Source organism: Myodes glareolus, chromosome 8 (assembly GCF_982192425.1).
Source record: "Myodes glareolus chromosome 8, mMyoGla1.1, whole genome shotgun sequence".
NCBI classification, from domain to species: Eukaryota; Metazoa; Chordata; class Mammalia; order Rodentia; family Cricetidae; genus Myodes; species Myodes glareolus.
This window is the reverse complement of record NC_142033.1, coordinates 4,144,903-4,161,781: the sequence shown is the minus strand read 5'-3', so window position 1 is coordinate 4,161,781 and position 16,879 is coordinate 4,144,903. Positions and strand designations below refer to the sequence as shown.

Sequence of the window (16,879 nt, the reverse complement as noted above, 5' to 3'; positions counted from 1 at the left end):
GCAAATAGATCCATATCTATCCCCATGTACAAAACTCAAGACGAAATGGATCAATGACCTCAATATGAATCTGACCACACTGAACCTGATAGAAGAGAAAGTGGAAAGTAGCCTTCACTGCATAGGCACAGGAAACCACTTCCTAAATAGAACACCAATAGCACAGACACTGGGAACAACAATAAATAAGTAAATGAGACCTTCTGAAACTGAGCAGCTTCTGTAAGGCAAAGGACACAGTCACGAAGAGAACACAGTACCCAAATGAATGGGAAAGGATCTTGACCAACCCCAGATCAGACAAAGGACTGATCTCAAAAATACATAAATAACTCAAGAAGCTTGACATCAAAATACCAAATAATCCAATTTAAAAATGGGACATAGATCAAAACAGAGAATTCTCAACAGAAGAATCTCAAATGACTGAAAGAAACTTAAAAAGTTGTTCAACATCCTTAGCCATCAGTGAAATGCAAATCAAAACAACTCTCAGATCCCTTTTCATACCAGTCAGGATAACTAAGATCTAACAAAAAAGCTTATACTGGAGAAGATGCAGAGTAAGGGGAACATTCCTCATTTACTGGTGGGAATGTAAGCTTGTACAGCCACTTTAAAAGCCAGTATGGCAGTTTCTCAGAAAATTGGGAATTAATCAACCTCAAGACTGAGCAATACCCTCTTGGGCATATGCCCAAAGGATGAACACTCATACCACAAGGACATGTGCTCAGCTCTGTTCATAGAAGCATTATTCATAATAGCCAGAACCTAGATGCCCCTTGACCAAAGAATGGATAAAGGAAATGTGGTACATTTACTACTTACTGGTAAAATAACAATGACATCTTAAAATTTGTAGGAAAATGGAACTAGAAAAACCAACCTGAGTGAAGTAACTGAGACCCAGAAAGACAAATGTGGTATGTACTCACTCACAAGTGGATTTAATGCAAAGGATAACCAGCCTAAATTCCACGACCCCAGAGAAGCTAGGTAACAAGGAGACCCCTAAGAGAAACATACATGGATCTGCCTGGGAAGGGAAAGTAGATAAGAACTCCTGGGGAAATTGGAAGGGGGGTATAATAGGAAGGCGAGGAAAAAAGGGAAAGGGGAAGAGAACTTGAAGGAACAGGATAGTCAAGATGGGGGAAGGATAGAGAGAGAGATCAGGGAAAGAGATATCTTGATTGAGGGAGCCATTATGGAGCTATCAAGAAACCTGGTACTAGGGAAATTCCCAGATATCCACAAGAATGGCCCCAGCTAAGACCTTAAGCAATAGTGGGGTGGATACCTGAAGTGGCCTTTGCCTGTAATTAGATTGGTGACTACTTTGTCATCATAGAGCCTTCATCCAGTATCTGATGGAAGCAGATCTACACCTAGCACTGGGCCGAGCTCCCAGAGTCTAGTCAAAGAGTGGGAGGCACAATAATGTGAACAAAGGGGTCAAGACCACGATGGGGGTACCCACAGAAACACCTGACCTGAGCTAGTGGGAGCTCGCTGATTCTAGACTGACAGCTGGGGAACCTGCATGGGCCCAAACTAGGCCCTCTCAATGTGGGTGACAGTTTTGTGGCTGGGGCAGTCTATTGGCTGCCAGCAGTGGGACCAGGATTTATCCCTAGTGCTTGAACTGTGTTCAGGGGCACATTCTCTTTGGAGGGATACTTTACTCAGCCTAGAAAGAGGGGGAATGGCCTTGGTCCTGCCTCCAAGTGATGTGCCAGAGTTTTTTGACTCCCCATGGATAGCCTTACCCTCCCAGGGGAGTGAATGAGGTGGGGTGGGGGGAAGGTGAGGGGGAGCAGATGGAGAGGAGGGAGAGGCAACTTGGATTGGTATGTAAAATGAGAAAAGATTGTTTTAAAAATAAAATGATAATAATAATAAAAATTCTATTGCACACTACAACACAGATGACCCTGAGGACATTATGCCAAAAAAGGAGAATGTACAGAATCCTGAGAATTGAGATAACAGGTGAAGTCACAAATTCTCTGCAACTTGCTCCCACATATGAGAAGATCAATAGCATAAAAAATGCATATAGCCCCACATGATTTATATATATCACGTATACCCTAAACATAGACAAAGAGAATTCCATCTACTTCTGCTTAATAAAAGTCAATGAGATAGAAACTAAATTCATTTCTAAACAGATATTTGCCAAGCTCTTGTGCTGAAATTTCTCCATGGTTCCTACACAGAAAAGACGCTCTTAAGACTAGAGTTGCCTGAGTCTGGCCAGGGATTGTGGGGTTGTGGTCCCAGTTAAGACAGGAAGCTCCCTCCCAAGGCTGCTCCCACAGCACTTGACAAGGGCTTGAGTGGAAGCTGCCAGAGCAGGGGAGCCTGAGTGTCAGGACGCCACTGTGCATCTGTCACTCATTGAAGGAAAGAAACTGGTCTTCACACACCTAAAGTCAGCCACAGCCCTGCAGAGCAGACAACACAGAAGGTGCCTCTCCTGATCATCCCTCAAGGGAAACAAATCCAATCAGCTTTTATTAACATAGTTACAGTGTACAAAAGGTTTATTCTAATAGTCTAATCAAAATGGGGGTTTTAATTTTAACATAGTAAAATTATACACAACAAAAACAATTGTTTAGTAGGCATTACAGTTGCAATATTATTTGAGATCAAAAAATAATCAAATCCAGGTTCCAGACTAAGCTGCTTCTAAAAGGAAGAAAAAGTAAATAATATACCTGGTCCCCATCCCACAGATGCAAGAACAGGTCCCAGCTGCTTCAGACTTGCCTCTGCTTCCCTGCCTCTGGCTCCTATGCTGCTCTTTCTGTGAGTCCACCACACACACTGCTGAGAACATCACAGGCTGCAGCAGAAATGAAACTGAAAGTAAAGGCATCAGAGCCCTGTTAACTTAGCCAAGATGTTGGAGTGCAGCAGGAAAGCCAGTCAGTTACTCTGCTGGCTGAGGGACCTCCCACATTTACTTCTCTTTCTTGAAATCTCTCTCCAGTGTCCTCCCCACAGAAGAAACAGAAACTAAAGGAGGTTACATAATCGGGGACTGTTACAAACGTTTTTCTCCCAGTGGAAATTCCCCGTGCTTCCTTGGTGAAGAGCTCTAATGCTTTTAATGTGTGTTCTAAAAAAGAAACCATTCATCTAAAAATCGTCTTTATAAGAAGCAACTAGAAAATAATGAGAAGGATCCGCCACAAAGCTCGAGAAGGGGCGGGGGCGAGGGAGAGGTGCTCTAAAGGCTCCAACTGCTCCAGCCTGATGACCCAGCTCCGTCTCTGGAACCCACGCAAAGGTGGAGGAGAGAAGTGTGTTGTAGAATACTATTTTAAGGTTTGTTACTTTTGTTTATGCTCTGGAACGTTTGTTGGATGATGCAAAGATATGTTTGATTAAGTAAAATTCACCTGCAGTCAGGAGGTTGCATCAGCAGCTAGCTGGCCAGAAGTTGCAGGGGGGAGCCAGATGGAGAAGGGTTTATAAGGAGGGCCAAGGAGAAGCAGGAGAACTTGGGGATGCCAGGAGGTGAGCTAGGTGAGCTGCTAGCTCTTCAGCTTCCCTGGGAAGCAGGATTTTACCTCAACCTGTGAATCTTGAGTTCTTTAGATAGACAGAGATTTAGATAAGCTCCTTATGTAACTTTGAAAGAGTTGGTGCCTGAGGGAACGGAATTTCCTTAGGCTGCAGTTGTGCCCTAACCTCTGCTGATAGCTGCAGAGATGAGAGATGCTGAGCTGTGGCCCCACAAAATTGCCTCTCACCTCCACATGGGTGTCCTGGGCTGGGCACACATATTTAAAAAAAGAAAGAAAGAGAGAATAATATTTTTCCACCTATTTGATTTTCATCCATGTGAGTTCTTGCTGGGTACCTGAGCTATCCACTCGCACATCTACACAACTCATAATCAATCTCTCAATAACATAGAACTGTTCATAATATGAAGAGAAGCAAATTTGTATGGTGACAGAATTGGACATAAGACACCTGCCCAGGTCTGCAGGACCTTTTGGAGCAACAAGAAATCTGGACCTTAGTGTGTGGTATGTGACTTCAGCTAACTTGGGTGAGGTAGGCAAAGGTGAAGTTTGGACACACAGATTTTGAGCAGATATTCTGCCAGCATTTTCTAGATGTAGCCTGTCCACCCTAAAGAGAGATTAGAAAACAGCAGTTTCTTTGTGTGTATCACATGCCAGTACCAAAGAGGAAAGCACTTGCATACACTGCCATCGTGTGGTCACTCAAGATGACCGTCTTTTCTCAATCCACAAATGACTGGATTTTTCTGTTAAAAATTTTTTTAAGCTCAAGATAGAATTTATAGAAATCCACATTATCACAAAGTATATAACTCATTATAAATATGAATTATATAATGAAGTAGATGCTATAACAAATTATAAAAAGCTGCTTATACAAACAAATCAACTGTACACAGTGATAACATTGCCTGTGTTTTTCTTGACAGCTATGTTGGCCACAATATTCTTTCAAGGCTAATTGAGAAAATAGAAAGGGATTAAGGCCTTCAACTCCAAAGGCATCATACATTTTTAATTGAATTTTCCATCTGAGAAAGAGACATGAATGTATGTAGTATTTGGGAAGCTACAACAGGGAGTCAGTGTCTGATACAAAGGGAAATAGGAAATGGGGGGTACTGCAAATTCAGGTGGGTCAGTCATTGATCTGTCCCAATATGGGCCTCAAAGTCAGTCCCAACATGGACAGACTGAAGATTTACTCAGAAAGTCTTCTGAGATTCCCTCCCTGTTTGTTTGTTTGAATCAGAACCTCACTCTGTAGGCCAAAAATTGTCCTGGTACTCACTATGTAAGCCATGTTGGCTTCAAATTCCTCTTGCCTCAATGTCCCAAGTGCTGGGATTACAAGTTTGAGGCACCATGCCAGACTCAAGATTATTTCCTTTTAAAACAAAGTAGAGTTTGATCCAGCATCTGTAGCTCAAATTCTAATTGATCTTAAAAATAAAAACCTGGAGTCAGATATTGGAATAAATACTAAAAGATCAGAGAAGTAAAAAAGCAGCCACTAGAGAGACCTTTTTCTTCTCTCTCTCTCTCTCTCCTATGTACATTTATCCAATACTGTGACCCATTTAGAGGTCTTTTCCATCTGAATTTGTCTTTATTGTGTGTATATCTGTAATTATTTTCTGACCAGGAGTGTGTTTTTTTTAAAAGTACAGAGAGACATTTCATTATATGGACTGCTAAGCTAAACCAACATATATATTTTAAAGGTATCTTGACTTCAAAATTTGAGTCTAAGGCTATGTTGATTTGGAAAAGAAGTTCTGCTTTTGTTTCCAAAAATGATGAAGAACTGCATATTCCTTCCAGACTAATGTGGTTTGGAGGAACAAGACCCCCTGAAAGGTCTCTGTGAACCCCCAAAGTACAATAAAATGTCTCTCTGTACTTAGCTCATTCACAGTCAAAAATTCAAAGAAAACTCAATAATATACATAATTCAGACTCCCTGTGCAAATTCCATCTTTACATGGCTTATTTTTCTTTATTCCTTTAATCTATGATTGTCTATACTCCTTTGGTGCAGAAGAATTGTCTGTATTCTGTCAATCATGTTTTAAATGAGCGCTAATTGGTCAGGTAGGAAGTATGGGTGGGTCAACCAGATAGGAAGTAGAGGTGGGGTGATGAGAACAGGAGTATTCTGGGAATCAGGAAGCTCCCTTTGCAGTCCTGCCCAGATCATGGAAGAAGCAAGAGATAATCTGCCCAGCTGAGAAAGGTACTGAGCCATGCGGCTAATGTAGATAAGAACAATGGGTTAATATAAGCTACAAGAGTTAACAAGAAGCCTGCGCTAATGGGCCAATCAGTTTTATAACTTATGATGAGCTCTGTATGATTTTCTTTGGGGCTTGCCAGCTGTGGGATACCGGGCGGGACAAAAACCCCAACAAGCAAGCCGGCCCTCATGTTACACTCTGTCTCTTTAAAGACTTTATGTTATTTTTTTCTATGTTCTTTTTCTTCTGTCTCTCAAGCCTATGTACATTTATTCAACACTGTGATTCATTTAGAGGTCTTTTCCATCTGAATTTGTCTTTTTAGCATGTGTAGCTGTAATTATTTTCTGACCAGGAGTGCTTTTTTTTTTTCAAATGCTAAGCAGGCATGGCTAGGACCAAATCTGTGACCCTGCCTGTTGTCTCTGCCTAGTCCAGCATAGCAGAGGCATGTTTACTGCCTTTGAGACTGCCGGGTGGGAGCAATCCCCACCACCTCAACTCCGGGTAACACTGTGCAGCATATAAACCCTTTTTATCTGAGTAAAAGCTAAATCTGCCATACAGCACACTGTGCCGCCTGGAAATATGTCTGTATATGGCAGTGGAGAATGCTAAGCCATGGGTGTGGTCTCAGCTACTTTTCTCCCAACCCTGAGTGGGCACACAAGCACCCAGATCCAAAGTGGGTGGCAGGCATCAACCCCAAATATTTGGGGGCCATTTGGTAGATGGAGGCTGCTTGTTTGTTTCCCAGTTGCCCAGACCCGAAATAATCACACAGAAACAGTATTAATTAAAACACTCCTTGGCCTATTAGCTCAGGCTTCTTATTAACTAACTCTTATATCTCAGTTTAGCCTATTCATGTTATTTTATATTTTACCATGAGGTTTGTGGTTTACCAGTAAAGGTCTGGCAGGCATCTTTCTGCTTCAGTGACTACATGGCATCTCCTTGACTCCGCCTACTCTCTCTCTCTCTCTCTCTCTCTCTCTCTCTCTCTCTCTCTCTCTCTATCTATCTATCTATCTATCACCAAGTATACCTGAAGCAGCAAGCTCTGAGAAGCCATGTACAAGCCAAGGATGGTAGCATGTTCTACACCCTGGTCAGCCAGTCTCCCTGAAACAGACAGCTCTGGGTTCTGAAAGATACTCAAACCTATGGTGAAGAGAAGTGGAGAACGGTCAACATTGACTTCCACACATAAACAGAGGACAGGCACTTGTACATACATCCATATTTCTACCAAAATCAGATAGCCAACAAGGAGGCCTACTCTCTCCACTTTTGCTCAGAATAGTGATTGAAGTCTTTCTTAGAGTAATAATGTGCAAGATGTCAGGATAATCTTTTCGTACAATGTATGAAGATGTCTCTACCTTACCTTACCTACCTAAGACACCATTTGATTGGTTTAATAAAGCGCTTAATGGCTAATAACTAGTCAGGATGGGATAGTTGGAACTTCTGGGCAGAGACAGGAGCTCTGAGAAAGAATCAGAAATGCAGGAGATTCGCCAACCAAACACAGAAAATATACAGTATTGAGAAGTAACAAGCCACATGGCAGAACATAGATTAATATAAACTAGTTAATTTAAGTTTTCAGAGCTAGTTGCCTAAACTAAGGTCAAGCTTTTGAAATTAATAAAATGTCTCTGTGTCATAATTCAGGAGTTTGCGGTCCAAAGAAAGACCCATTATAATGAGAAATAAGGGAAATACAAGTAGGTGAAGACAAAAGTCCAATTGTCACTGTTTGAAGATCATATGATTCTATACATAAGACAATAAAGACTACTCCTGAAAACCCTTAGATGTGATGAACACTTTGAGCAAGCAGTAGGATATAAAATCAGCACAAAACCAGAAGCCTGCTTGTGAAACAATAGCAAACGTGCTGAAAAAGACATCAGGAAAAAATGTCCATTCATCCTCTCTCTGAAACTGCCTAGGAACAAACCTAATCCCAGAAGGTAAAGACCTCTACAGTGAAAATTAAACACTAATGAAAGGAGGTACTAGAAGACAGGCAGAGCTTCCATCTTCATGGATCAGCCAAATCAAAATCACAAAACTGATCCTACATGACTGAAAGGTAGGTATAGACCAAATGCAATGCCCATCAAAATTCTGATGACATTGTCCACAGAAGGAGAAAAGATGGCACATGATCTACATGGAAGCGTATGAAAGTCACACCAGATTTCAAATTATGTTGTAGAGTCATCACAACAAAACAATATGGCATCAGCACAAAGGAACTCACAGGCACCAAAGGAATCAAATAAAAAAGAAATAAACACACACACAGCTAGGACACCTGATTTTTACTTATTTTTATTTTATGTGAATTGGTGTTTTGCCTGTATGTATGTGGGTGGTGGGAACCGAACTTGAATCCTCTGGAAGAACAGCAAGTGCTCTTGACCACTAAGCCATCTCTCCAGCCCCCAACTTGATTTTTTAATACAGATACCAAAAACCACACACTGGAAAACAATGCATCTTACTCAAATGATGCTAGGAAAACTTGATATCTACACACAGGAGAATGAAACCATATCCCTACCATTCACTCCACACAAAAGTCACTTCAAAAGGAATCAAGGACATTAGTATAAGACCTGATGCCTTGAAACTGCTAAAGGGAGACACAGGTAAACACTTCCCTATACAGCAATAGGCAAGACAAACTTTGAAAGAGCTCCAACAGTGCAAAAAAAAAAGCAAAAACAACAACAACAAAAAAACCCAGTAAGACTGGCTAACGGAATTACATAAAATCAAAGCACAGACAATAAAATAATTATCAAAGTGAGAAGAAACCCTACCTATAGAGTAGAAGAAAAAAATATCCATCACATATGCAACTACCATGGATTAATACCCAGAATACATAAAGACCTCAAAATATTAAACATCTGAAATGATCAACAAATGGTCAAATCAGCTTGAGAGTACTCAAAATATAAACTACAAATGGGCAATAAATGTGAAAAATACCAGCACTTTTAGCCTTTGGGGAAAGGTAAATCAAAACATCTAGATTTCAGTCAGAACAGCTGTCATTTGTAGAAGAAAGTTTTTGTCCCACCTGGTCCTACAGCAATTCAGTCCCAAAGAAACACACAGAGGCCTATATTAATTATAAATTGTTTGGCCTATTAGTTCAGGCTTATTATTTACTAGCTCTTACAACTTAAATTAACCCATAAGTCTTATCTATGTTTAGTCACATTGCTTGGTACCTTTTCTCAGTGCAGCATTTTCATCCTGCTTCCTCTATGTCTGAGTGACAACTGCATATGGAGCCTTTCCTCTTCCCAGAATTTTCCTATGCTTTCTGCCTGGATACTGGACAACCAGTGTTCTATTAAACCAATATGAATGAAAAATCTTTACAGGATACCAGCCATTAAGAAAAAAGAAACAACTAATGCTGACCAATGGAAAGCAAAAACAAAAGAAAAATACTTGTAGACTGATAAACCAGTGGTTACCATGGGAATCAGAATGGAAGGTCCTGGAAATTTTAAAGCAAGACTATCATGTGACAGGGTTAGAATTAGGGTTAGGGTTAACTGAGATGAAGAGACCAATTCTGAATGTACACGACTCTATTTCATGAGCTGAGGCCCTGGATGGGCTAGACCCTGGAGGAGGAGGTGGGAGGTCTGGCTGGATGGAGAGGTTGAAGGGCCTTTTATTTTTGGATGGATATAAACGCTGGTTCCACAAACCTTTGGGTTTGTACTACAGAGTAGGAGAGCTGGTACATGAGATTCCTGGTTTTCATTTTTCAGAAACTTCCATTCTGATTCCTATATTTAATTAACTGTATTAATTTACTATCAGTATACAAGTATTTCCCATTTTTGATGTCTCTTAGCCAGCATTAGTTTGATGTATATGTGTTGCTTTTATTGGTTGAAGAAATTCTGGTAGGCAGTATGACTAGAATACAATTAAGTTTTGGATTCACACTATTCACATGTACCTCCTGTAATTTCTCCTCAACTATTATCAATTCCTTTTCTGCTTCAGCTGTTAATTCTCTGGGACTATTCAACTCTTTATCACCATCTAAGGTTTTGTTTAAATTAATTAGTAAATCAGGTGTTATCCCAATAGCTGGTATTAGACTGGAAATGTCTCCTAACAATTTTTGAAAGTCATTAAGAGTTCGCAATCGGTCCCTCTTAATTTGTGCCTTTTGTGTTCTAATTTTCTGTAAACCTCTTCTGTAACCTAGGTAACTGACAGAATCTCCTCTCTGTATTTTTTCAGGAACAATTTGTAATCCCCATTTTGACAAAACTTTCTTTACTTCTTCAAACATTCTTTCTAAACTATCTATATTTGAATCAGATAGCAAAATGTCATCCATATAATGGTAAATTTTAGATTTAGGAAATTTTTGTGTATTAATTCAAATGGCTGACTTACAAAGTATTGACACAAGATGGGGCTATTGAGCATTCCCTGTGGAGGACAGTCCACTGGTATCTCCTAGTAGGCTGAGAATTATTATAAGTAGACACTGTGAAAGCAAATTTTTCTCTGTCTCTTTCTTGTAAAGGTATAGTGAAAAAACAATCTTTTAAATCAATAACTATAAGAGGCCATCATTTTGGTAATAGAGAAGGCAGAGGAATTCCAGACTTTAGAGGGCCCGTAGGTTGAATTACCTTATTGACAAGTCTTAGATCTGTTACCATTCTCCATTTACCAGATTTCTTTTTAACAACAAATACAGGAGAATTCTAAGGGCTGGTTGATGCTTCAATGTCGTGAGCATCTAGTTGCTCCTGTACCAGCTGTTTTAAAGCCTGCAGTTTGTCTTCTATTGATGGCCACTGTTTAACCCATATTGGTTTCTCAGTTAACCATTTTAAAGGTAGGGCCACTGGTACCTCTAAAGGTTTACTAGTTGCCTTGTGTTCTTGTAGAGCCTGAATGGCTGGTGACCTTTGTGTATAATACCTTATAATATTCTTCCCAGAATTATGAGTTTCTGGGACTCAGGAATGTTAATCTGCATATTCCATTGCTGCAGCAGGTCACAACCCCATAAATCCACTACAATATTAGCCACATATGGCCTTAGCCTTCCTCTCTGGCCCTATGTATTCAACCCATCTCATGCTTTGTTCCACTTGAGACAGTGTTCCAATTCCTAGGAATCAAACATCTACCTCTTTAAGAGGCCAATTTGGATGCCAAGATTCCAGAGTAATGATACTCACTTCCTCACCTGTGGCTATCAAACCCACAATTACAATGCCATTTATATGCACTCTTAGCTTTGGTCTTTGATCATTTATGGAAGTCTGCCAGAATATACGTTTCCTATTTACTATTGGAATTTTTATTTATCCTCCATGTTTATTCCATCATCTAGAACAGTATGGTCTTTTACAGAAGGCTCTGGATTTTTTTAATTTTCCTGGTAAGAAATGTCCTCCACAGTGACTGGGAATAACTGGATTATTTTTGACTTTGGGGCCTGTGAGAGTCCCCACCCACGAAATTTTTCAATGGTATCAGGTTGCCATGTTAGTCTTTTGTTGATCTGCATCCATTGGTCCAGTGTTGGCCTTTGCCTCACCTTCTACATAATCCAGAAGGTTGATACCTTTTATTTTTGCCATTCCAAGAGAAGGCATTATATCTAGGAATTCCTTGTCTACAATCCCTGCTCAGGTGTCCTATTTTACCACAACTAAAACATTTGGCATTTTGATGTCTCCTCATACCTTTGAAAATTGCTTCTCCTACCCAAGACTCAGTATTATAGTCAAATGTCTCAATGTTCATTGTATGTAGAATTCATTCATCCATTGGTGCTAATCTAACCTTTAAAGGCCCAAGTATCTTTTTGCATTCTAAGTTGGCATTTTCCAAAGCCAGAGATTCAATAAGTACTCATCTAGCATCTGGGTCTGTTACTCCTATTTATAAAGCTTTAGTTAATCTTTGTAAAAAGTCACTAAAGAATTCTCTCTGGCCCTGTTTAACCCTGACATATGATTCAATTTCCTAGTTTTTGAATCCTGTTCCAAGCATTTAAGGCTGCTTTGTGGCATAGGTACAAGATTTGTTCTTTGCAAGGAGCTTGAGCCTGTGGGTCAGCATAAGTGCCCTCACCAAGAATTTGATCTTGGGAAGTCTCAAGTCCTTTTGCCTTTCCTATTGTTTTAAAATTTTAGCCTCTTCTCTGAAATAGCATTTCTATATCAGCTGAGGCCTTTCATTCAGGACTGCTGAAACTAACTGAAGCCAGTCATGTGGCATGGCTTTAATGCTAGAAGCCCATGTCTTCACCATTTCCTTAACAGATACAAATTGCAAGCCATAAGTTACAACAGCTTGCTTAATTTCTTTTCTATAGGTATCCATCTACCTTCTTTAGATCCATTTGGGCCTTTAGAACTTGATGCTTTGTCAGAGTAGATTACAGGGTAGGAAGCTAAAACCCTGGGTAAGTCATCGCTGACATCTACTGGTGATGTTTAATTCTGTCCTTGTACCTTCTTTCCCTGCTCATCAGCTCCAATAGTTTCCTCAATCATTTCCAATCTTTTTACTACTGTCTTTTTTGAAGTCTGAATCTCCTGGCCTGTGTACATTTCTAGTGATTTTACTGAGGCACCTAGCTTCTGGTCCTCATTCTGCACATGTGATTCCAAGGTCTGAAGTTTTTCCTTTAAAGATAACACCTCATCCTTGGACATTATTTGGATAGTGTGCAGATTGCCTTCCTGGAAAAATACTCTATCTGCTAACCTATCATAGGTCTTTAACAAATTTTGACTGTCAAATTCAACAGTGTGATCATAGGTTTTTAACAAATTTTGATCGTCAAATTCAACAGTATGAATTCTTTCAGATAATTTCTCAGTACCCTTTGACATGGATTAAATTTTGTCTGTCAAATTAATGTTACCCCTTTCAATAGTATTAATTTTTTCAGGTAACTTTTGATTTCCAATGGTATTAATCCTGTCAGCTAGCTGTTCATTATTAGTCTGTAAAAACTGTTTCATTTCTAAAAGTGCCTCATTCTTGGCTCAGTTATAAAACTACTGTCTTAAGGATTTAATATGAAAAAAAAAACTGAGTCCCAATATCCAATAAATGGATGTATCGTACCCATATGAGCCTTGCAGAATACAATCCATAGTACTAGCAAAACAGTCACTAAACTTCTAAATGGCAGTATTGTCTGCAATTATATAACTTTCAAGTTTATTGATTTATTAATTAATAAAATATTTACCTCTAATGAGGACCAGTAAATTATTTTAGGTGTAATAATCTTAATGTCCAGCAGGTGTCATGGTTTCAGTGTTTGCGACTAGTGAGACTGGTGGCGACACAAACGGTCCTGAGTTGGTTTGTTTTCCTGCCTTGGTGCTGGTTAAATACTGAGAAATGTGCTTTGCTTGTCAAATTAAAAGCAATTAAATCAATTTCATACACGGAGTAAGAAGCCCAGAACTCACAAGCAGGGAGCACAAACCAGAATCTTCACAAGTTGTCTTATGGCAGGGAATATGGCAGTAGGGGAGAAATGTGCGCGAGCTTGGTTAATTTCCAAGTCACCACATGCACTTAGCTCCGTTGTGGCAGTGGGTTTACAAAAAAAAAAAAAAAGCTTAGTAGGTAAAAGCAAGTAAGCAGATGGGGGTAGGAGACTTTCTGGACTGTGGACTGGTTAGGCATTTAAGGTGGTCCACCCAGTAGATGTGGAGTTTGGATACACGTGGGCGCCAAATGAAGAAGGATGCTAGAAAGAAATCCGACACTAGCTCAGACATTAGTATAATAGTATTATTTAGGGGTAGACTCACAGATCACAGTCCTCTGCTTGAAGGGGGAACAGCAACTGAATCCCGCAGCCGGAAGAGAGCATGATCGCATGCTTTACACCAGCACTTATCGCATAAGAGGCCACGCCCAAGTGGGCGGGAAACTTAAATGCTACTGGCTGTAGGAATTACTACAGCATTTGTTAGCTGGGTCATTTGGACCCAGTGGCTTGACCCCTTGAAAAATTGTTGAACATTTCTGGAAAGTATCCCATTCCTTCCCATCTGATGTTTTCTATGCTATTCAATAAAGACAGAACAAACTCTTTGTTAGGGACATACATGCACAACCACACAGACACACAGAGCTCATACAACAGTCACAGAGACAGGCAAGCACACACAGGAACAGACATAGGGACAAGACAGACTCACAAGACAGCCTTCAGGCAGGCACAACTTCAGGTTCACAAAACAGACATCCAGAGAAGAGACGGCATAGCCAGTAAACTCTCTGAGACATTTCTAATTCATTCTGCGTGCAGTTAGAATTACAAACAACAGGTTAACCTAAGTCATTTTCCTACACAAAAGTTTTCTTTCTTGTTATGGGTAGGATACAATTCTTATCGTGTCTACAAGATCCTACTCAGCCTGGCTCCTGTAAGTCCATCCTGTTGTCTCATTTTATTTCACCGTCAACACTTGAGCTTTCAGCAGAAAAAAAAAGTCAAACTCTCCTCCAAACCAAAGTGCCACATGGAGAAATGGTTCATTTGGTAAAAGTGAGTGCCACCAAGCCCAACAACCTGAGCTCTATTCCCAGAATCCACCCAGTGGCAGGAAAGAACCAGACCCACATGTTTCTCTCAGTCCTATGTGTTTGTGGAGGACAATAAACAAATAAACGTAAAAGAAGAGAATGCAAATGCTACATACTGAGGAGAGTGGAGAGAGCCCTGAGTGTGTGTGTATTGTTGGTGTGAGTCAGCCATGTTAAAGATCAAAGCTTCACCCATGAGAAACGCTTTCCTCTGGTCTGAGCGCTAATGTTGATTGCGCACGCAGAAAATGTCCACCGTGACTTAGTCCCTTGCCTCCCTGGATATTTTCCGTGGAAGATCACTCCCCTGCAGAGAAAGCTTCAAACTAGATTACCTAAACCTCCCTCCATGTTCAGTTGTATGCAAAATCCCGCCTCTGTGTTCGGCTGTACGCAAAGCCACGCTTCCCTCTTCTACTGTTTGTAAAAAACACGCTGAGCTCCCTGAGTGTTGTGACTTCTTCATCATAGAGCCCAGCCCACCTGATCTCAGCTTTCCTGTGTGTCTGTTTGTTGTGTCTTCATTCCCTCATTGTCCACGCTAGGTCAATCCCTGGACCTGTGCAGGATAGGGCAACATACGTTCTGTTTTCTTACACGGAGCTTGCTTTCTGCATGTCCTGAATGCATTTAGTAAAACTGTGTCTGAATCATCCCTTCCCCGGTGAAGGCCCACTAACTAATCCACATCTAGTTGTCTTTCTGCCCTGCTGGTGAACTCTGTACTATTTCACGATGCTCTCAAGGAATGTTATGTATGCATTCGCTACTGTAAGCTGTTTTATGCCTCTGGGTGCAGGAACTGTAACCATGGTGTAGCCATGTGATCCTCGGTACCTTCCCAGTGTCGTCTACAGTGGCACACATGGTCAAAGGAAGTATATATTTATTAAATGAATAAATTCCAATCTCCTTAAAAGTGTGCTTTTTTTAAGCTTAATATGATTATGTGTCTACAAATGATGAAGGTGACAACAAGTTGGTTCATGGCTACTCAGAAAATATGCCAAAGAGATGACAAAGTGGTTTCCATGGCTACTTCATTGAACATCCCCCTGCAGGGAAGAAAGAGAGATATCTCAGACTCTGCCATCACTTTCTTCTCTACGCATGGCTTCCATGTTAGAAATCAGTTATTCTGTGGTCTTTCTGTCACAGGAGGTCTACACAAAAAGACTGATCGCCTTGTGACCTCGAGCTCTGGCACAATCCAGCAATCCCCCATTCCTGTTCAGGACTGTCACCATCAGAGTCAGGCAGATTTACTGTTTGTAGACGCTCCTACCCAGCCTTGCTAGCTTTACGATCACAGGCTTTTCAGCACCTTGGGAAACCCTTGCCTATTATTAGTAGACTTCAATCCATCCACTCTTCTCTATGGTTATTGCAGACTGGGCTCCAACTGAAACCTACTGGTCCATCGATGGTTTTCTGCGGTGAGATATTTGATTGCACTGCGTAAAGATATATCACTGAGGTTAGTTTAATAAAAAGCTAAATGTCCAATAGCTAGGCAGGAGATGCCAACGAGACGTGGAGGGAGTTGGACATGCAGAATGAAAGAAAGATAAAAAACCCATGGTAAAATGTAGATCAATAAAAATGAGCTAATTTAAGTTATAAGAGCTAGTTAGGAACAAGCCTAAACTATAGGTTGACCTTTCATAATTAATAAGAAGTCTCTGTGCCATTATTTGTGAGCTGGTGGCTCGAAGAAAAGTTTGACTACAGTTTTCCTTGACAACCCTCGATAAATTCTGAGTTCTTTCACATCTTGGGACCTAAACATGAGGTAGGAGTGTTATGGGAATCTTTCCAGAATAAGTTCCAACACTAGGAATGATCCTGACAAAATCTATGAGCATGGGTGCTGATGCAATAGGAATTCAGCAAGTCCAACATAACCAGCTCTCTGCTCAGGTGGAAGAAAACTTAACTATTGTCCAGGAAAGCACAGTCACTCCTCAGCATGAAGTAGAGTAGCTGTCAGCAATAGTCCTCTGTCGTCATAGAGGATGAGACTTGCGTACTGCTGAGAAGAAAGGTACATGCCTGGTTTCAAATGGGAAATGCTGGTTTTACTACACAGGCAGGAGTAGTGTGAGAAAGGGCCAAGAATCTATTAGAGGATTAAGGCTAGAGACACAAATGAAAGCCAGTGGAGAGCAATGCAGATGATACTCCAGGAGAACCAACCCCATTGTTCAAGACAGATTCGTGAGGACTTGTGACGATGGAAAGGAGGGAATTACATAGAGTAAGGTAGGAAAGACGAATTATTCAATACTGGTTTAGTTAGAGATTTACTTAAAGCACTTCTTATATTACCTGTTTGCCAAGCATGATTTCACTTGCTACCTGGAGAAGTAGCTGAAACAACGAGTCATTGCCGTTAACAACCTACTGACTACTGCATATGTGTCTGTAAAATCTTACTTGCTTGTCCAC

The 16,879-nt window shown here is 40.5% G+C and overlaps 1 protein-coding gene, 1 long non-coding RNA gene and 1 pseudogene across 3 annotated transcripts in view; 1 reads left to right on the top strand and 2 right to left on the bottom strand.

Annotated features, from left to right (window-relative positions):
* LOC148121078 (guanylate-binding protein 6-like) overlaps positions 1 to 2,911 on the bottom strand; it is a 39,741-nt pseudogene extending 36,830 nt beyond the window's left edge. Inside the window, exon 1 of the transcript XR_015738515.1 lies at positions 2,730 to 2,911. The product of XR_015738515.1 is annotated as a guanylate-binding protein 6-like (transcript). The remainder of the gene's footprint in view (positions 1 to 2,729) is intronic.
* Positions 2,912 to 2,987: 76 nt separating this feature from the next.
* LOC148121077 (uncharacterized) overlaps positions 2,988 to 16,879 on the top strand; it is a 20,011-nt gene continuing 6,119 nt past the window's right edge. Inside the window, exon 1 of the long non-coding RNA XR_015738516.1 lies at positions 2,988 to 3,342. This is a non-coding gene — a long non-coding RNA (uncharacterized LOC148121077). The remainder of the gene's footprint in view (positions 3,343 to 16,879) is intronic.
* LOC125408666 (guanylate-binding protein 6-like) overlaps positions 15,401 to 16,879 on the bottom strand; it is a 19,107-nt gene continuing 17,628 nt past the window's right edge. The window contains exon 12 of the mRNA XM_085691560.2: positions 15,401 to 15,486. Coding sequence (XP_085547686.2) covers positions 15,467 to 15,486 — 20 coding nt within the window. The 3' untranslated portion in view covers positions 15,401 to 15,466. The remainder of the gene's footprint in view (positions 15,487 to 16,879) is intronic.